The sequence below is a fragment of the Lynx canadensis genome, chromosome C1 (genome assembly GCF_007474595.2).
Source record: "Lynx canadensis isolate LIC74 chromosome C1, mLynCan4.pri.v2, whole genome shotgun sequence".
NCBI lineage: Eukaryota > Metazoa > Chordata > Mammalia > Carnivora > Felidae > Lynx > Lynx canadensis.
In genome coordinates, this window is record NC_044310.1 from 42,473,156 (window position 1) to 42,494,356 (window position 21,201).

The 21,201-nt window shown below is 39.0% G+C and overlaps 1 protein-coding gene across 4 annotated transcripts in view; it reads left to right on the forward strand.

Moving 5' to 3' along the window:
* Window positions 1–21,201, forward strand: part of SCP2 (sterol carrier protein 2) — a 125,347-nt gene that overhangs the window by 94,182 nt on the left and 9,964 nt on the right. For all 4 annotated transcript variants that reach the window (XM_030324973.1, XM_030324975.1, XM_030324974.2 and 1 more), the window contains 2 exons: window positions 9,624–9,717; window positions 15,260–15,389. In XM_030324973.1, the coding sequence (XP_030180833.1) occupies window positions 9,624–9,717; window positions 15,260–15,389 (224 nt within the window). The remainder of the gene's footprint in view (window positions 1–9,623; window positions 9,718–15,259; window positions 15,390–21,201) is intronic.

Sequence of the window (21,201 nt, forward strand, 5' to 3'; positions counted from 1 at the left end):
AATTCCTTGTTCACCTTTGTAGTCAACCCTTCCCCCTCCCCTCCAGCTCCTGGCAACCACTGATCTGTTTTGTGCCCCTGCAGTTTTCCCTTTCCAGAATATCATGTGAAAAGAACCAAAAAGGCTTTGAGTCTGGCTTCTTTCATTGGTCATAATTCATTTGAGATTTATCCATGTTATTGCACATACTGGTAACTCGTTCCTTATCGATGAGTGGCAGGCATTCCATTATATGGATGTACCACAGATTGTTTATCCATTCCTTGGTTGAGGCTTTTTTATTTTATTTTATTTTATTTTATTTTATTTTATTTTATTTTAATTTTTTATAATTTGACATAAAGACTTTTTTTTTCAATATAATTTATTGTCAAGTTGGCTAACATAGTGTATACAGTGTGCTCTTGGTTTGGGGGGTAGATTCCTGTGATTCATTGCTTATATACAACACCCAGTGCTCATCCCCAACAAGTGCCCTTCTCAATGCTCATTACCCATTTTCCCCTCTCCCCTGCCCCCCGCCCCCATCAACCCTCAGTTTGTTTTCTGTATTTAAGAGTCTCTTATGGTTTGCCTCTCTCCCTCTCTGTAACTGTTTTTTTCCCGTTCCCTCCCCCATGGTCTCTGTTAAGTTTCTCAAGTTCCACATATGAGTGAAAACATATGATATCTATCTTTCTCTGACTGAGTTATTTCACTTAGCATAATACCCTCCGGTTCCATCCATGTTGTTGCAAATGGCAGGATTTTATTCTTTCTTATTGCCAAGTAGTATTCCATTGTATATATAAACCACATCTTCTTTATCCATTCATCAGCTAATGGACATTTAGGCTCCTTTCATAATTTGGCTGTTGTTGAAAGTGCTGCTATAAACATTGGGGTACATGTGCCCCTATGAATCAGCACTCATGTATCCTTTGGATAAATCCCTAGTAGTGCGATTGCTGGGTTGTAGGGTAGTTCTATTTTTAATTTTTTGAGGAATCTCTACACTGTTTTCCAGAGTGGCTGCACCAGTTTGCATTCCCACCAGCAGTGCAATGGGAATTCCTGAGTTGTTAATTTTAGCCACTCTTACAGGTGTGAGGTGGTATCTCATTGTAGTTTTGATTTGTATTTCCCTGATGATGAGTGATGTTGGGCATCTTTTCATGTGTCGCTTGGCCATCTGGATGTCTTCTCTGGAAGAGTGTCTATTCATGTCTTCTGCCCATTTCTTCACTGGATTATTTGTTTTTCGGGTGTTGAGTTTGTTAAGTTCTTTATAGATTTTGGATACTAACCTTTTATCCGATATTTCATTTGCAAATATCTTCTCCCATTCTGTTGGTTGCCTTTTAGTTTTGTTGGTTGTTTCCTTTGCTGTGCAGAAGCTTTTTATCTTCATAAGGTCCCAGTAGTTCATTTTTGCTTTTAATTCCCTTGCCTCTGGGGATGTGTCGAGTAAGAGATTGCTACGGCTGAGGTCAGAGAGGTCTTTTCCTGCTTTCTCCTCTAGGGTTTTGATGGTTTGTTGTCTCACATTCAGGTTCTTTATCCATTTTGAGTTTATTTTTGTGAATGGTGTGAGAAAGTGGTCTAGTTTCAACCTTCTGCATGTTGCTGTCCAGTTCTTCCAGCACCATTTGTTAAAGAGACTGTCTTTTTTCCATTGGATACTCTTTCCTGCTTTGTCAGGGATTAGTTGGCCGTACATTTTTGGGTCCAATTTTGGGTTTTTTATTCTGTTCCATTGGCCTATGTATCTGTTTTTGTGCCAATACCATACTGTCTTGATGATTACAGCTTTGTAGTAGAGGCTAAAGTCTGGGATTGTGATGCCTCCTGCTTTGGTTTTCTTTTTCAACATAACTTTGGCTATTTGGTGTCTTTTGTGGTTCCATACAAATTTTAGGATTGTTTGTTCTAGCTTTGAGAAGAATGCCTGTACAATTTTGATTGGGATTGCATTGAACGTGTAGATTGCTTTGGGTAGTATTGACATTTTAACAATATTTATTCTTCCAATCCATGAGCACAGAATGTTTTTCCATTTCTTTATATCTTCTTCAATTTCCTTCATAAGCTTTCTATAGTTTTCAGCACACAGATCTTTTACATCTTGGGTTAGGTTTCTTCCTAGGTATTTTATGGTTCTTGGTGCAATTGTGAATGAGATCGATTTCTTGATTTCTCTTTCTGTTGCTTCATTATTGGTGTATAGAAATGCAACCAATTTCTGTACATTGATTTTGTATCCTGCAACTTTGCTGAATTCATGTATCAGTTCTAGCAGCTTTTTGGTGGAATCTTTTGGGTTTTCCATGTAGAGTATCATGTCATCTGTGAAAAGTGAAAGTTTGACGACTTCTTTGCCAATTTGAATGCCTTTTATTTCATTTTGTTGTCTGACTGCTGAGGCTAGGACTTCCAACACTATGTTAAACAACAGTGGTGAGAATGGACATCCCTGTCATGTTCCTGATCTCAGGGGGAAATCTCTCAGTTTTTCCCCATTGAGGATGGTATTAGCCATGGGCTTTTCATATATGGCTTTTATGATGTTAAGCTATATTCCTTTTATCCCGACTTTCTTGAGGGTTTTTATTGAGAAAGTATGCTATATTTTGTCAAATGCTTTTCTGCATCTATTGACAGGATCATATGATTCTTATCCTTTTTTTTATTAATGTGATGTATCACATTGATTGATTTGCAAATATTGAACCAGCCCTGCAGCCCAGGAATGAATCCCACTTGATCATGGTGAATAATTCTTTTAATATGCTGTTGAATTCAATTTGCTAGTATCTTGTTGAGAATGTTTGCATCCATGTTCATTAGGGATATTGGCCTGTAATTCTCCTTTTTTGTGGGGTCTCTGTCTGTTTGGGGAATCAAGGCTTCATAGAATGAGTCTAGAGGCTTTCCTTCCATCTCTGTTTTTTGAAACAGCTTAAGAAGGATAGGTATTAACTCTGCTTTAAATGTCTGGTAAAATTCCCCTGGGAAGCCATCTGGCCCAGGACTCTTTATTTGTTGGGAGATTTTTTTGTTCAATTTCTTTGCTGGTTATGGGTCTGTTCAAATTTTCTATTTCTTCCTGCTTGAGTTTTGGTAGTCTGTGGGTGTCTAGGAATTTGTCCATTTCTTCCACGTTGTAAGTTTGTTGGCATATAATTTTTCATAGTATTCTCTGATAATTGTTTGTATTTCTGTGGTGTTGGTTGTGATCGCTCCTCTTTCATTCATGATTTTATCTTATTGGGTCCTCTCTTTTCTTTTTAAGAAGTCTGGCTAGTGGTTTATTAATTTTGTTTATTTTTCAAAAAACCAGCTCTTAGTTTCATTAATCTGTTCTACTGTGTGTGTGTGTGTGTGTGTGTGTGTGTGTGTGTGTGTGTGTTTGATTCTATATTGTTTATTTCTGCTGTAATCTTTATTATTTCTCTTCTGCTCCTGGCCTTGGGATTTCTTTGCTGTTCTGCTTCTAGTTCCTTCTAGTGTGCTATTATTAGATTTTGTATTTGGGATTTTTCTTGTTTCTTGAGATAGGCCTGGATTGCAATGTATTTTCCTCTTAGGACTGCCCTTGCTGCATTTCAAAGGATTTGGACTGTTGTGTTTTCATTTTCATTTGCTTTCATATATTTTTTGATTTCTTCTTTAATTGCCTGGTTGACCCATTCATTCTTTAGCAGGATGTTCTTTAATCTCCGTCCATTTGGAGGCTTTTTCTTGTGGTTGATTTCAAGCTTCATAGTGTTGTGATCTGAAAATATGCATGGTTATGATCTTGGTTCTTTTATGTTTATTGAGGGTTGTTTTGTGACCCAGAATATGATCTGTCTTGGAGAATGTTCCATGTGCACTCAAGAAGAATGTGTATTCTCTGCTTTTGGATGAAAAGTTCTGAATATATCTGTCGAGTCCATTTGGTCCAGTGTATCATTCAGGGCCATTGTTTCTTTATTGATTTTTTGCCTAGATGATCTGTCCATTGTTGTAAGTGGAGTATTCAGGTCACCTGCGATTACCGTATTCTTATCAGTAAGATTGCTTATGTTTATGATTAATTGATTTATATATTTGGGTGCCTCCAAATTGGGTGCATAAACATTTATAATTGTGAGCTCTTCTTGATGGATAGACCCCATAATTATGATGATATGATGCCCTTTTTCATGGTTGAGGCATATTTAGATTGCTCCAGTTTTGTTGTTGTTGTTTTGTTTATGGAAAATTATCTAAATTAGCTTGAAAGTTTAACTCAACGTGTGAAAACCCTAAGTGCTATAAGAATTTAAAAGTTAGAAGTAAAGGTGTATCCATGTAATGATTACAGCTGTATATATGCTTGTAAACTAGAAGGACCAGAAGAAGCAATATGGAAAATTGAGTATAGGAAACTAGTTTGAGTGATAGGATTATAGGTGATTAGCTTTTTCATTTTCTAAATTTTTATTTTAACTACAACCCTTTATTTGTAAATGAAATAAATGAAAACATACAGGGAAGAATTATAAGAATACTACAAGGAACTCCTATATACCTTGTACTCAATTTTACTATTTGTGCTTACATTTTGCCCCATTTGCTTTTTTTTTTTTTTTTTAACATTTTATTTATTTTTGAGAGACAGAGAGAGAGCACAAGCGGGGAAGGGACAGAGAGAGATGGAGACAGAATCTTAAGCAGGGTCCAGGCTCCTAGCTATCAGCCCACAGCCTGACGCGGGGCTCGAACCCATGAATCGTGAGGTCATAACCTGAGCCGAAGTCAGCTGCTTAACTGACTGAGCCACCCAGGCGCCCCTGCCCCATTTACTTTATCTCTTTTTCTCTACATACATTTATATATGTGCATATTTTTTTCTGAAGTAGTTGGAGGTTGGAGACCTTATGCCCCTTTATCCCTAAATAATTTTTTTATAAATTTTTAAAGTTTTTATTTATGTATTTTGAGAGACAGAGCAAGTGAGGGAGGGGCAGAGAGAGAGAGGAAAAGAGAGAATCCCAAGCAGGCTCTGCACTATCAGCATGAAACCCAATATGGGGCTCAAACTCACGAGCCATAAGATCATGACCTGAGCCCAAACCAAGAGTTGGACGCTTAACCGACTGAGCCACCCAGGCGCCCCATACTTTATCCCTAAATAATTTAATGTATGTTTCTAAAAACAAGGACATTCTCTTAATCACAGTATAGTTTTCAAAATCAGAAAATTTAATATAGATAACATACTAATAATACCTAATCCAACAAACATATTCAAAATTTGACAATTGTTCCAATAATATCTTTATAAAAGATACTATAAACTTCATTTTTTTCTCCTTGTCTAGATTCTAACCTAGGATCCTGAATGCAATTATTTGTCATGTCTCTTTAGCTTTCTTTAATCTGAAACAACTCCTTAGCCTTTCTTTGTAATTCTTGGTATTGACTTTTTTGAAGAGTACAAGTACATTCCTTAGGAGTAGAATGTTTCTCAATTTGCGTTTGTCTGATGTTTCCTCATAATTAGATTCAGATTGTACATTTTTTTGCAAAAAATACCACTGAAGTGATGATATCCTTCTTAGCACATCATATCTGGAGGCAAGATAAAGAAGTTTCCCCTGCCATCTGAAAATAGAGCATTCCTATGAAACCTTTCAAAAGGTGAAATGGTGCAGAGTGAAGAAGCAATTACCATGTTGTAGCAGCTAAAATCCTCTTTGGGTTTTTTGTTTTGTTTTGTTTTGTTTTTGGTCAGCAAAAACAGAGATTAATGTTGGTCTTTCATAAAAGCAAAGTGACGTAAAGGGAATCGTTGGATAGCAGAGGATACTTGTATCTGTGGCCTGTGGGAGCTTGTAGTCTGGACTCTGCTCCATGAAGTATCAAGATATTTTGTACACTGAAAAGTGCTACTTATCAGTGTATCAGTTAGTATTTTATCGTATACAATTAGGAAGTGACAAGCTTAGAAAAGGGCATAGTGATGATTAAAAGTTGCAAAGTTAGACAAATGAAATGGGCTTGTGGAGGACTAGTTGTGGCCACTTTATTTGAGGTCATTCATTCAGACTTTTGACTGGAAGATACTGTACCATAGATAATTCTGCTCTAAATGGAACAGGAGAACATAAGAATTTAGGTAAGGGAGAGAATTCAATGTAATTTCACTTCCATTCAGTCACTGTTTACCAATTGTATGCTGGGAACAGGAGACACAATTTTTTATTTTATTTTTTAAATGTGGTATCTGCTCTGGAGAAGCTGTCATTTAGTAGGGTTTTACAGAAGAGGAGTTTCCTGGCCTGGATCTTGAAGGATAAAATGGAATCTGCTAAGACAGAGGTATTCTAGATACAGGAAGTAGCACTGACAAAGGCATGGAAGTGTGGGGTAGCATGCCATGCTCTAAGTACTTACTGTATGTATCTCAGCATGGCAGGGGTGCGGGTTCCATTCCTCATTAGTGATATTAGTATCATTCCTCTAGTAGGCTTGCTTTTCGGCTTCTTAGACTTCCCATACCTACTTGTTCACTCTTATTCTCAACTGATTGCTTTGCCTTATACATTGTTGAAAAAATAGAAGCCATTAGACCAGACTCCTTCATCTCCCATTCCAAGACCTAATCTAGAATTGCACCCATCTGATTCTCTTTCTTCCATTGAGTCACCTCTTCTTCTTATCATAGGCCCCTGGATCTCATCCTCTCTCACCTTCTCAGGTCTTTTGTTCTTCTAGCTCCTTTTCCCTGGTTCACTACCATCAGCAGGCAAAAATGCTCTGATATGTTAATCTTAAAAAAGAAAAACAAAAAGTACATTTTCCTTGATACCGTAATCCCCTCCAGAGACCACTCTTTTTCACTGTTCCTCTAAAAGTAATATCTCAAAAGAAGCACACTGTCTGTATTTCTCTCTCCTAGTCACTCTTTAATTCACTATAATCTGACTTCTGCCTTCCACTACTTCTTCAGATTGTTTTGTCAAAGTCACCTTTACTCTCCATGGTGCCAAATCTAGTGGGTATTTGGCCTTTGGCAGCATTTGACATGGTTTACTCCTCCCTCCCCAATTCTTTCTCCTTTCTCAGCTTCTGCAACACCTCTTGTATCATTGGCTGCTGCTTCCTCTTCTCTAAATAATGGAGTTCCATAGGATGTTGTCCTGGCCTTTCTTCTTTGTCTATAATTCCCTCAAGGGAAGCTTATCAGTTCCCATGGATTTAAATACTTTGATTATGTTGATAGTTATTCCCATTTTATATCCAGCCTCAACCTCTCCTCTGAGCTCCAGATTCTCATATCCAACTGCCTTTTTGTCTCACAGACATCTCCTACTTCATGTGTCTAAAATGCAACTTCGATCCCCTCTACTTCCACTCCTTTTATCCATATGTGGCACCGCTGCCCCCTCAGTTATTCAGGAACACCTGAATATTCGTGTCCTTTCCCCCCACCCTTAGATCCTCCTCATTACTCTTTGGTAGCAAAGCCAATGGATTCTGTCTCTAAAATGTATTTTTTTTTTTTAATTTTTTTTTCAACGTTTATTTATTTTTGGGACAGAGAGACACAGAGCATGAACGGGAGAGGGGCAGAGAGAGAGGGAGACACAGAATCGGAAACAGGCTCCAGGCTCTGAGCCATCAGCCCAGAGCCTGACGCGGGGCTCGAACTCCCGGACCGCGAGATCGTGACCTGGCTGAAGTCGGACGCTTAACCGACTGCGCCACCCAGGCGCCCCTCTAAAATGTATTTGAATGCACTTCCTTCTCTCCATTTCCACTGGCAGACTGCCTTCACTGGGGTTCAGACCACCATCACTTCTCACCGTTAGTGCAGAGCCTGTCCTGGGCCTCGAACTCACAAAACTGAGATCATGCCCTGAGCTGAAACTGAGAGTCAGACATTTAACCATCTGAGCCACCCAGGTGCTCCATCTTCCTCATGATTTTATTTTTTTTTAATTTTTAAAAATATTCATTTTTGAGAGAGACAGAGTGTAAGCAGGGGAGAGGCAGAGCGAGAGGGCGACACAGAATCCAAAGCAGAATCTAGGCTCTGAGCTGTCATGTCAGCACAGAGCCTGACATGGGGCTTGAACTCACAAGCTGTGAGATCATGACCTGAGCCGAAGTTGGACGCTTAACCGAATAAACCACCCAGGTGCTCCATCTTATGATTTTCTTAATGTCACCTTCTCTTCTGTAGCTCACTTTATTGTAAGAATACAGAACATAATACAAATAACATACAAAATATGTGTTAATTGACCTTTTATGTTATAGGTAGGGCTTCTGATCAACAATAGGCTCTTAGTAGTTGTTAAGTTTTTAGGGAATCAAAAGCTCTGGAGAATTTTCAACTGCACAGGGGTCAGCACCCCTAATTCCCACATTGTTCAAGGGTCAACTGTAGGTTGCTTGGTGATAGTTCTTACAACAGTGTGCAGAATGAATTGGGGAGGGGGGAGGCGAGAACAGAGGTGGGGAAAATGGTTAGGAGGCTGCTTGAATAGTCCAGTTTATCTTTACATGGCTAGCTCATTTACAGAATTTACAACCTAATTTAAATATCACCCCCTCAGAGAGGCCTGTCTGACCAGACTATCTAAAATAGAACACCCAACACACACATATATAATTTATCTATATCTTCTTGACCTGCTTTATTTTCTTCATAGTAACTATATTTCACATTTTTTTGCTTGTTCATTATCTCTCTCCCCAACTAGCTTCATGAGGGTAGGTTTCTTTGGTTTATATATTTTTTTTTAATTTTATTTTTTATTTTTTAAAATTTACACCCAAATTAGCATATAGTGAAACAATGATTTCAGGAGTAGATTCCTTAGTGCCCCTTACCCATTTAGCCCATCCCCCCTCCCACAGCCCCTCCAGTAACCCTCAGTTTGTTCTCCATATTTATGAGTCTCTTCTGTTTTGTCCCCCTCCCTGTTTTTATATTATTTTTGTTTCCCTTCCCTTATGTTCATCTGTTTTGTCTCTTAAAGTCCTCATGTGAGTGAAGTCATATGATTTTTGTCTTTCTCTGACTGACTAATTTCACTTAGCCTAATGCCCTCCAGTTCCATCCACGCAGTTGCAAATGGAAAGATTTCATTCTTTTTGATTACCGGAGTAATACTCCATTGTATATATTTACCACATCTTCTTTATCCATTCATCCATCGATGGACATTTGGGCTCTTTCCGTACTTTGGCTATTGATGATAGTGCTGCTATAAACGTGGGGGGCATGTGTCCCTTCAAAACAGCACACCTGTATCCCTTGGATAAATGCCTAGTAGTGCAATTGCTGGGTCATAGGGTAGTTCTATTTTTAGTTTTTTGAGGAACCTCTATACTGTTTTCCAGAGTGGCTGCACCAGCTTGCATTCCCAGTTTGGTCTATGTATTTTTAAGGGCAGTGCCTACCACCTAGTGAGCACTAAATATTTGTAGAAAAATGGGAAAAAAAGCTTAATTATTTTATGGGCTTAATTATGGTTTTCTTTGGTAAGAGCCACAACATCTCTGTTCTTAGGACTTTTGAAAATTACTATTGTTAACTATTGAAAAACCTAATATCTGCATGACTCCATGGGTTGAAATTGATTTCTTTTCTCCAATTCTTTTAGAACTCATCAAATTGAGGCTGCTCCAACTAGCTCTGCGTTTGATGGATTTAAGGCAAATCTTGTCTTTAAGGAGATTGAGAAGAAACTTGAAGAGGTAAGTAAGATTTGTATAAAATACTACCGGGAGGACCTTGAGCCTAGAGCCTTGAGCCAGTTGTTGCCATGAAAGGGTACAAGTTGAAAATTTATATGATACTGTCAAGTATTGAGTGTATTTTAGACTTTTTTTCTTTTTTTTGTTTCGTTTTATTTATTTTGAGAGAGAATGACAGAGCACAAGCAGGAGAGAGGGGCAGAAGGGGGGGAGACAGAGAGAGAGAGAGAGAGAGAGAGAGAGAATATCTCAAGCAGGCTCCATGCTCACTGCAGAGCCTAATGTGGAGCTTGATCCCAGGATGCTGGGATCATGACCTGAGCCAAAATCAAGACTTGAAGCTTAACCAACTGAGCCACCCAGGCACCCCTTGCATGTATTTTAGATTCCTGAGTGTCTATTATAGTTTCTTCTTAATTCTGGTAAGACTGTATTTCAGAGATGTGTAAATCTCCAAACTTGAGTAATATAAAGAACCTATGGTAAAATTCTGTTAAAATCTGAACTGTAGAGGAAAGGCTAATAATATCCTTGTCACTCTCCTCAGTTTTCTTTTTCAGGGAGATAATAATTTTGGACAAAGTTCGTATGTAAAGAGATTCTAATTTATTTTGGTGTGATTTCTTTCTGAACTAAAAAGAAGAAGAGAGAGAATCCCTAGCAGGCTCTGTGCTGGCAGCACAGAGTCTGACATGGGGCTTGATCACATCAATTGTGAGATCATGACCTGAGCAAGATCAAGAGTCAGATGCTTAACTGACTGAGCCATCCAGGTGCCTCAGAAAGAATAATAAAGTGTATCTTTAAATGTGCCTAATAACAAAACTCTTTTTAAAAATAAATCTTTTGTGCTTGAGCTTTTTCAAAGTAGGTTTTTATTGTAAAAATAATGCTAATTTAAAAGAAATTCACGCTATATATAGAAAAGAAAAATTAAAAATCCCCTGCATTTCCAGGGGTGCGTGGGCGGCTCAGTCAGTAAAGTGTCCAACTTTGGCTCAGGTCATGATCTCATGGTTTGTGAGTTCGAGCCCTGCATTGGGCTCTGTGCTCATAGCTCAGAGCCTGGAGCCTGCTTCTGATTCTGTGTCTCCCTCTCTCTCTGTCCCTCCCCCAGCCAATTCTCTGTCTCTCTCAAAAATACACACATTAAAAAAAAAAAAAAATTAAAAAAAAATCCCCTGCAATTCCATTACTTTGAGTTCACTAAAATGTTAACAGTGATTGACATTGTTTCAGACATCTCTCTATGTTATACAGTGCTACATAACTAGGAACATATAATATGTGTTGGGTTTTTAAAATTATACTCTGTATACAAATCTATTTTTATGTACAATAATTAGTTCTTAATAGATACTAATCACACTAAGGCAATTTAACTAATTTTTTTCAAAAAGAGCTATTCTTTTTCTCTCTCTCTCTCTTTTTTTTCTTTGAGAGCTATTCTCTTTAGATGGGATTACATATTTACTTCATTGTTTCAAAACTAAAGGCATCTTGGGATATCATTACTGATATTAAGTTTCAGACCAATAAGGCACAGTTATAGCCACAGCCACACAGTTCTAATTAAACATCTATTAAGGTGACCAAAGTGGGTTGAAATAAAAGGATTCAGAAAAGTTAAACTGTGTATTTCATTCATGCTACAGTGTGAAAGGCATACATTGTGCATTTCTCCTTTTTATTGTAGCACAAAGAACTTATTAACATCTAAAGTGATTGATTGAACTGTGGGTGGGAAAAGAGTCAGTGTGACTGGTGTTTTGACAAAGGTCCCTGTATTTCTAAGATTTTCATGATCAACAACCTTCCAGAGGTAGACAGAGAGCAAGGTTTGCCGGTTCTGAGCAGGCAGGCACCAGCCCAGGAACCGCAGACCTGTCTTGCCACCATCTTGTGGGGATATACCTGCATGTGGTGGTGGGGGGTGGGGGGAAATACCTGTTTTATAACCCGCTTTTTTCTCTTAACAGTGTGTTCCATGCCCATACATATAAATCCTTACCATTAGTTTTAATGGCCACCTAGTGCACTTTTGAATTTATGTATCATCTATTTAATTAGTCTCTTATGATGAACATTGGTTGTATTTAAATTTTGCAAGTAAAATAGTGAGTGGTATAGTAAATTTCCCTTTTTAACTCATCTCTAAATACATAATGCTGGGTGCCTGGGTGGCTCAGTCAGTTAAGGGACCAACTTCGGCTCAGGTCATGATCTCATGGTTTGTGAGTTCGAGCCCTGCTCGGGCTCTCTGCTGTCAGTGTAGAACCTGCTTCAGATACTGTGTCTCCCTCTCTCTCTGCCCCTCCCCTGCTCTGTGTCTCCTTCTCTCTCAAAAATAAACATTTTTTTAAGTTAAAAAAATAAGTACTTGACACCATGATCACTTTAGCATAAATAATTAAAGGGGGAAATTATTGGTTTGGATATCTATTTTGCATTTTGGTATATATTGCCAACCTATCCACTGACCAAAAAGAGGGCACTAATTTACAAACAACAGTTCGTGGGTGTGACTGTTTTTTCTTCACACCTTCTCTAGTGCTATGTTGGCTGGTTTATAAAAACCAATCTAATAGGAAAAAATATCTTATTATTGGTTTTTTTTTTTTTTTAAGCAATTTCTTCCCCCAACATAGGGCTCGAACTCACGACCCTGAGATTAAGAGTTGCATGCTCTACTGATTGAGCCAGCTCTGAGGCCCCCCTCTCATTACTGTTTAATTTCTTTCATTCTGTATGTCCACTAAACTGAAGTTGGACTCGATAAGGGTTCAACTTGAATTTTTTTTCTTGCCACCAATATTTGCCTGCAGAGCAATCCATCAGATAATTGCTTATGCCAAGTTACCCCATTTTTTCCAACTTTATTCTGTCAAAAAAATCAAATAAAAATAATTAGAGAGTATCTGGTATGGCTATATGTCAATCACTGAATACTTCATTATTGAGATGAACAAACCAGTGCTGTTTTTCCATTTTTATTCCATCTTCTTTTAACTTTGCAAATGTATTCCTCCTGCTCCCATTTTAATCCTTTTCTCCTCCCTCCATAACCTCACTTGCATGGACTTTGTCCCCTTGTTTCCTTCCCACGATTGTAAGTTTCCTAAATGTTTGTAAGGACTAGAAAGAGTGAAAGTCTTGAAATCTTTTGTCAATTCATGCATTTTCTGCATTAGCAAAGGAAGTCTGGCAAGAGATTTTATTTCCACTTTTGTCGTTGTTAGCAATACCCCGTTGCCCTTCTTTGAATTCTGTCTTAACTTTTTGTTCCAGTTAAGTTTGAGACAGGCCCTACTCCTTGACCTTTTGCCTACTCAGAAAGAAGTACTTTTCTTCACTCAAGGACACACTTAGAACTTTCTTAGTATTAATGATCTTTAGTTTCACAAAATGTGTATTTTCTCCCTTTTAACTCTCTCCTTGTCCATTTCCTTACTCTCTCACGTCCTCTTCAGTGAAAAATGTTATTTTATCAGAGGATCAGTTGATTCTTAAATTTTTTTTTTTTTTTTCAACGTTTATTTATTTTTGGGACAGAGAGAGACAGAGCATGAACGGGGGAGGGGCAGAGAGAGAGGGAGACACAGAATCGGAAACAGGCTCCAGGCTCTGAGCCATCAGCCCAGAGCCCGACGCGGGGCTCGAACTCACGGACCGCGAGATCGTGACCTGGCTGAAGTCGGACGCTTAACCGACTGCGCCACCCAGGCGCCCCGGATCAGTTGATTCTTAAAAGTAACAACAAGTGCAAAATCAATCTACATCTGTTTTAAGGAGGCAGGTGGAATTTCTCTCCAAGTATGTTAGGTAGAATTCCTAAATGTTTGCTGGGGTTTTCCTGCTCTGACTTGTTGGTGTCTGTCATAGCTCTATTCCTGAGGCATTATGCAAGCAGATGGCATGGATGCACCTGGAAATAGTCATTCATGAGCTGTTGGCCCCAAGGGAAACCTGGCTTTTGGGTGGCCCACTATATCAGGATTATTAACTCCCTCTTCTAGATTGTTTTCACAGAAACTTGAGAGATAAAAGATCTCAAGGAATGTGGAGAAGACTTGAACTTGCTTTTAAAAAATTCCTTTATGGAGACAGAAACTGCTTTCATAGGCTAAAGTTGGAAATATTGATGTAACCTACTTTGTAATACAGTATGGTCAAACGACAAGAGCCTTGAATTTAGAATTAAACCAAACTGGGATTGAGTTCTGGTCATGCAATTTACTAGCCATATGTCCCTGCCCCTCAGGGAACAGCGTTTAGTGGGAAGATAAACATGGAAAAATTTTCCCAGGGGAAAAAAAATAACTGCTTTAACTAGAACCATGGATGCATTGGGCAAAGGGCTATCAAAGTGTCCAGTAGAGACAGAAACGCCTTCCCAGAAGAATTAGCAAGTGAGCAGAGACTTGATGAGGTTCGTGTGAGAATGTGACTAGGAGGAGGTGAGTGAGCTGGGATGGGGCATGAGCAAAGGCATGGAGGCACATGTGGTTATGGAATTCAGGATGATCAGTATTGTTAGAACATGAAGACTGAGGAGAATGAGAAAGTAGCTGAAGCTAAGAACAGATAAACATCCCTCAGATTTTGAAGAGTTTTGAGTGATACGTAAAGACAGACTTCATCCTATAGGGTATGGGGAGCCACATTTAAGAAATTCCACTTGGCCGTGTTAGATGGCTTATGTTAGTGTTAGATGAGTTATATTAGGTGGATTACCCAGCAGCCAGATAGAGCATAGTCTGACGTGTTCTTAACCTTTATGAATCTCAGTTGTTTTTTTCTTTTCAATGAGCTGATATTAATACCTGTCCAGCTACTTACAGGGGTTTATGGAGATTAAGGAAATAATGTATATGAAAGCACTTGAAAACTTTATAGCCCTGAAAAGATTATTATTGTCGTTAATAATTTCTCCTAAATGTAACTTAAAATAACTTAAAATAACTTTCCAGCTTCATTCCCCCAAGATCCAAAAGTAATTGGTGGTTGACATATTATTTGTATAATTCTCTATACTAACCCAGAAAATAAGTTGACCCCTCCACCCAAAAAGACTTTGCTTTCAGAACCAGTTATGTTTAAGTTCTAAGTGTGGAAAACCAGAAACACATGTAAAGGAATTTATCTGCAAAAAAAAAAAAGAGAGAGAGAGACTGGGGTGTGTGTGTGGGGTGGGGGGGGGGGTCCAGTATTTAGGCAGGCCAGAGTGAATCTTTCTGAAACTATGACAAAGGAAAGCTGCTTCAGTAGAACATACTACTGTGCCCACCCCCATCCTCCCTTTCCTTCCACCAGTTGTATCCAGAAAGCCATTGTCAACAAAGGATTTGGCAGATGAGGGAGTTGTTGCCTGTTGCCTTTCAGATTTTTCTGGGTAAAAGATCCTAAGGGAGCTTGGGGATTGCGGCAGGCCTGGCTGTTCACATCATGTATCTACTTAAACATTTAATTTGGGGAAAAAGCCAGAGAAACGAACTTCATGTAACTCCCAGAGTTTGTTTGTTTGTTTGTTTTTTCTTTACAGGAAGGGGAACAGTTTGTGAAGAAAATTGGTGGTATTTTTGCCTTCAAGGTGAAGGATGGCCCTGGGGGTAAAGAAGCCACCTGGGTGGTGGATGTGAAGAATGGCAAAGGATCAGTGCTTCCTAACTCAGGTCAGTGAAGTAATGACTTCATTTACAGGAGCACTGACAAGTTCACAAGGGAAAATAGGGGTCTGCTTTGGTGTTTCCTAAAAGGGGTGGCTATAGAAGTATAGGACCTTGTTAAAGAACCAGTGAATCCTTGAGAACAGGAATATGTCACAGCTGCCTCCTCCCAAAGATTGGGAGGCTCCATCACGGAGTTGACAATCTTAGGCTTTAGAATTAGACAAACTAGTGTTGGGATCCTGGCCTTACCACTCACAGATTGTGGTTTTGGACAAGTTATTTAACTTTTCTGAGCCTTGGTTTTCTGATCTCTAAATGGGAATAATAAATGCTACCTATTTCATAAGGTTGATGCAAAGATTAAGAGAATTATCTTTTAATTATCCTATAAAGCACATGTGGTAGTGTGTGGTTACATGGCCTTGAAAGTTCTGTCTATACCCAATCACTACCTCCACTTCCTCTCATCCCAGTCTTTCTTGAACCCACTCCAGTCAGCTTGTATCCTCATCGCTATTCCAAAGCTGCTCTTGTCAAGGTCACCAGTGACCACCATATTACTAAATTGAGTGGTTCTCAGTCTTCATGATATTACACTTCTAGGCTTTCCTCTTATCCACTGCCTGTTCCTTCCTGGCCTCTCTTCCTATTTTCTCATCTCCAAATTTGTAAACATTAGAGGGCTCCAAGGCTCAGTTCTGTCTCCATTCACTCCCTGGGGATCTCTAGTCTCATTCTTTTAAAACCATCCCTACACTGATAACTCCCAGATATCTTCACCATGGACTCATCCACTGAACTCCAAGGTGTATATCTAACTGACAAGTTTACTTGGATACTTGGTAGGTATCTCAAAGCTAACATGTTTAAAACTGAACTTCTGACACCTGGGTGGCTCAGTTGGTTAAGCATCCAGCTTCAGCTCAGGTCATGATCTCACAGTCTATGAGATTGAGCCCCGCCCGGGGCTCTGTGCTGATAGCTCAGAACCTAGAGCCTGCTTCGGATTCTGTGTCTCCCTCTCTTTCTGCCCCTCCCCCTCTCATGCTCTGTCTCTCTCTCCGAAATAAATAAACATTTAAAAAATGAAAAAAAAAAAAGCTGAACTCCTGATTTCCTCCTACTCGCCTTTAATTATGTATTCCTCTCACCATCAACCCATCTCCGTAAAAATTGCTTCTCTGTCCTAGCAGTTCTTCAGTTCAAAAACCTTGGAGTCATCATTGGCTCCTCTTTTTCTCACACTCCACAGTCTGATCCATCAGCAGATTCTTGGTCTAAGCTTCCATCATTGTTTTGCTTGGTCTCCCTGTTTCTAACCTTGCTCCCTACAGGTTCTTCTCCACATACCAGCTGGAGTGATCATTTTATTTATCATTTTTATTGCTATTGTTATTATTACTATTTTAAATATTTACTTTTGAGAGAGAGACAGAGCATGAGCAGGGGAGGAACAGAGAGAGAGGGAGAGAGAAAATCTTAAGCAGGCCCTGTGCTATCAGCTATCTGGTAGCTGAGAGCACAGAGCCTGACTCAGGGCTCATTCTCACAAACGTTGAAATCAAGAGTTGGATGCTTAAATGACTGAGCCACCCAGGCACCCTGGAGTGATCCTTTAAAAACTTGAGTTAGATTGTGACCCTCCTCTGCTCAAAACCATCCAAAGGCTTTCAGCTCACTCAGTAGAAGCCAGAGTTCTTACACTGGCACCACATGATCTGGCCTCCGTTTTCTCTGTTCTACTACACTTTCCCTCACTTTGCTCCAGTCATACAGGAAGGATACTCGTTGCCATTGTTGACATGCGGGTGTTCCCAGTTCAGGGGCTTTCTACTCTCTTCCCTCTGCCTGGACTCGTCTTCCCTTAGATATCCTCATGGCTTGTTCCCTCATTTTCTTTGGATCTTTGCCCAGATGTCACCTTCTCAGTGAGCCCCTTCCCTAACCATACTTCATACCTGTTACCATTTCCTCTTGCCCTTTCCTGTCTTTCTTTCTTTTTCTTTCTTTCTTTCTTTCTTTCTTTCTTTCTTTCTTTCTTTCTTTCTTTCTTTCTTTCTTTCCTTCCTTCCTTCCTTCCTTCCTTCCTTCCTTCCTTCCTTCCTTCCTTCCTTCCTTCCTTCCTTCTTTCTTTCTTTCGAAATTTATTGTCAAATTGGTTTCCATACAACACCCAGTGCTCATTCCAACAGGTGCCCTCCTCAGTGCCCATCACCCACTTTCCCCTTCCTCCCACCCCCCATCAACCCTCAGTTTATTCTCAGTTTTTAAGAATCTCTTATGGTTTGCCTCCCTCCCTCTCTTCCCCCCCCCTTCCCTTCCCGCATGGTCTTCTGTTAAGTTTTTCAGGATCCACATAAGAGTGAAAACATATGGTATCTGTCTTTCTCTGTATGACTTATTTCACTTAGCATAACACTCTCCATTTCCTTATTTTTATTTATAGCACTTACTGCCATCTGATATACCATATAATATTTTACTTATTTGCTTATTGTCCATCTCTCCCACTTGAATTATAAGCTGCATGAAGATAGAGCTTTTTGACTGTTAGGTTCACTGCTGCATCCTCATTGCCTACAAGAGTATCTGATACATGGTTGGTCTTTGATAAATAAATACAGTAAAACCTTGGATGGCAAGTAACTTGATCTGTGACTGTTCTGTAAGATGAGCAAACATTTCTAGTAAATTTTAACTTGATAAAGCAATGTCTTGCAATACAAGCAGTATGTGAGGCCAAACATCACATGATTACAACTAAGCCAGTGATTCTTGAAATTCTCTTTGATATACAAGTGCTTTGGATTAAAAGCATGTTTCTGGAATGAATTATGTTCACAAACCAAGGTAGTCTTAATTTAATTTAAAAATGAATAGCAGAATGAATGATGTAATTTAAAAATGAACATTCAATGAACAGAATGAATGATGCATAGTACGTATTCAGCAGGTCACATTTTGTATGTTTTATTGTATGTTACATGCCTCCCGCTAGAAAGAGCCTGGTGTACTTAAGAAATCTGATGGATGGAGACTACCTTTCTGGAGAGCTTCAAATACCATGCTATGAACTTTGAAAGTGACTTGATATATAATCAATCCAATTAAAGCTTTTTAAGTAAGAAAGTGAAAGTTAGGGCTGTGCTTTAGAGGATGAAGCTGGTGCATTAGATCTGACAAACTGCAAAGGGAGAAATCAGAGGTAGAGAGAGCAATTGGGAGGATGGATGTTGCTACCATCTGAGCAAAAAGAAGAGCTTCAGTGTTGACAGTGAGAAAAAAAAAATGTTATGTTGTAGTTGCCAGGGATATTTGGGGTGAAATTGATGGGACCTGAAAGCTGTGTAGGAGAAGGAAGTCTATCAAAGATGGGAGAGTTTCCTTACTAGTACCTTATTGAGGAAGGTCCTGGAGGAGTAGATGACATCAAGAGCACAGGAGGAAGGAAGGTTAGCTTTAGCAAGCAGCAAGGAGGGATGGATACTTCCTTCTCTGAGAGGGTAAATATTCAGGGGCATTTTGAGGTAGAAAGGAGGTTGGCAGAGCTCTTGGAATAAAGTTTAGAACTTGGAGACAGGAGAAAATGTTAAGAGTAGCACTGTTGAATAAGGAATCAACTAGAGATTCATGATGGAAGAACTGAGGCAGTAGTAAGAGCATCTTGTGCAGGCAGCATGGTGGCGTTGTGGAAAGTTTTTGAATTATATATAGTCCCTTTTTTTCCTCAAAATGAGTAGGCAGAAAAATAATGATGTGTTTGGATTCTATGAGCTGCCACTCTTATGTTGTATAGGAAGAAAAACTAAGTGCTTCATCTAGATTTAAGCTTGTAGAAATAAAAAGAACTTTTGGAAAATAGCTATTTCAGGATTATATTTTGATATGCCCAGGCAGGTGATAAGGTGATATTTAAAAAATTTCTCCTGTATTTTGTTATCATTGTTTGTCATGAAAGATAATATGCTTATGGAAAGCTATTGCATAATTTCAAAAAACCTTACTACCTGTGTACTCTGGCAGTGAATTCTCCCCATATTAGGTGCCCCATCCCAGACCTGAAGGGACTTCACCCTGGGGCAAGGTAATTTCTGCTGAAACTGACACTTGTTGGCAGCTAGGAGTAGCGCTGAAATATGGACTTACCCAGTAAAAGCCACCACTGGAAATTGCCAGCTCCTATTACATCAGCCAACAAGTGCCCATTTGTTAGAGATCAGCTATGTTAAAGCATTAATAACCTGTCCTAGTTTGAACTAGCATCTTAAAGAGAATTGCTAGGTTTTTTTGGCATGTACAGTGTTGAGAGTTTTACTTACTGTTGACAAAGTAAGATTTCCTTAAACGTATTTCATTTGCTTATATTCTAAGAGTTTGATAGTGATTATACAGATGACTATATTAAGGACCTTTAGATTTTATGCATTTTCCATAATCTTTTCTTCCTGCCTAGGTGCCTTTGTCTATGAATTCTGCCCCTCCCTTCTCTCCTTTGAAACAACTCACATAGCATATCTCTAGGAAGCCAACTTTGATTAATCTAACTTGACCATTATCTTTCATTCCTTTATTCTGCCCTGTCAGCATCTACTTGAGTCCTCAACCCTGCCCCTTTGTGGGGCACACGATATAGCAGGCCTCAGAGTCTCACATCCCCAAGGTACAGTAGAAAGAGCATTGCCTTTGGAGACACCCAAACTGGGTTCAGACCACAGCTCTGTCACTTACTGGATGTGTACCTTCCCTGAGTCCAGTTGTCTCATCTAGAAAATGGTGAGAATAATTTCTATCCATGGAGCTGTTGTGGGGATTTAATGACATAAATCATTAGCATAGTAAGTGCTCAGTTGCTTCCTCCCCAACATATATTAAATAATAGTTTTGCTTGAACACATGGGACTCATCTAAGACTGCAGAAGGGCTTAGGGAACTGTGAAAGTATCTAGATTCATCAGATACTGACGAACTGGTGAATGCCCAATTAAAACTGAGCCATTGAATGTTTGAATCCTTCCTGTAACATTAGGAAGCCATAGCGCTTAGCGGTTGGGAGTGTGGGCTTTAGCAGCAGCAGGAATCTGCTTTCAGATCTAGCTCAGCCTCTTATTTAGTTGTGTGATCATGGGCAAGTTTTGTTTTTTTTTTTTGACTTCTCTGATCCTTATACGGTTGTTATAAAGATCAGATGAGTCCATGTATGTGAAGTGCTCAGCATAGTGAAAGCTCAGTAAATGCTGATATTACAGCAGCAGCAGGCTTCACTTTATAAACTTACTTTTCAATGACTAAGAGTCTTTTCTTGGAATATTAGGATCAAATCCAATTATAAATCAAGTCCAACAATCTCGATTTGCTAACTTTCTTTCTCCCTGTTCTTTGGTGATATAAATCTACATGGGAACTAGATTTTCTAGACTGTAAGTAAGTCCCTTCATTTTCAAAGCTTCACACCTTTTTTTTCCAGTAATAAGATTTAGTCAGAAGCAAAGATGGAATAGCCATTGAATATCAATCTTTTTAGGGGCTATCCCTGAGTTCTAACACATATAATAAAAATGTTTAACTTTCAATCTTGTTTTAACTATTTAATAATAGTTAAATAGTTATTTATAATAATAGTTAACTATTTAATGGGCATGCTGTATTTTAATAATTTACCACTATCTTAGACCATTTGGGCTGCTGTAACAAAATACAACAGAGTGAGTAGCTTATAAATGACAGAAATTTCCTTTTCACAGTCTGGAACCTGGAAGTCCAAGGTCAACGTGTCAGCCTTGGTCAAGGCCCTCTTGCTGCTTTATAGATGGTGCTT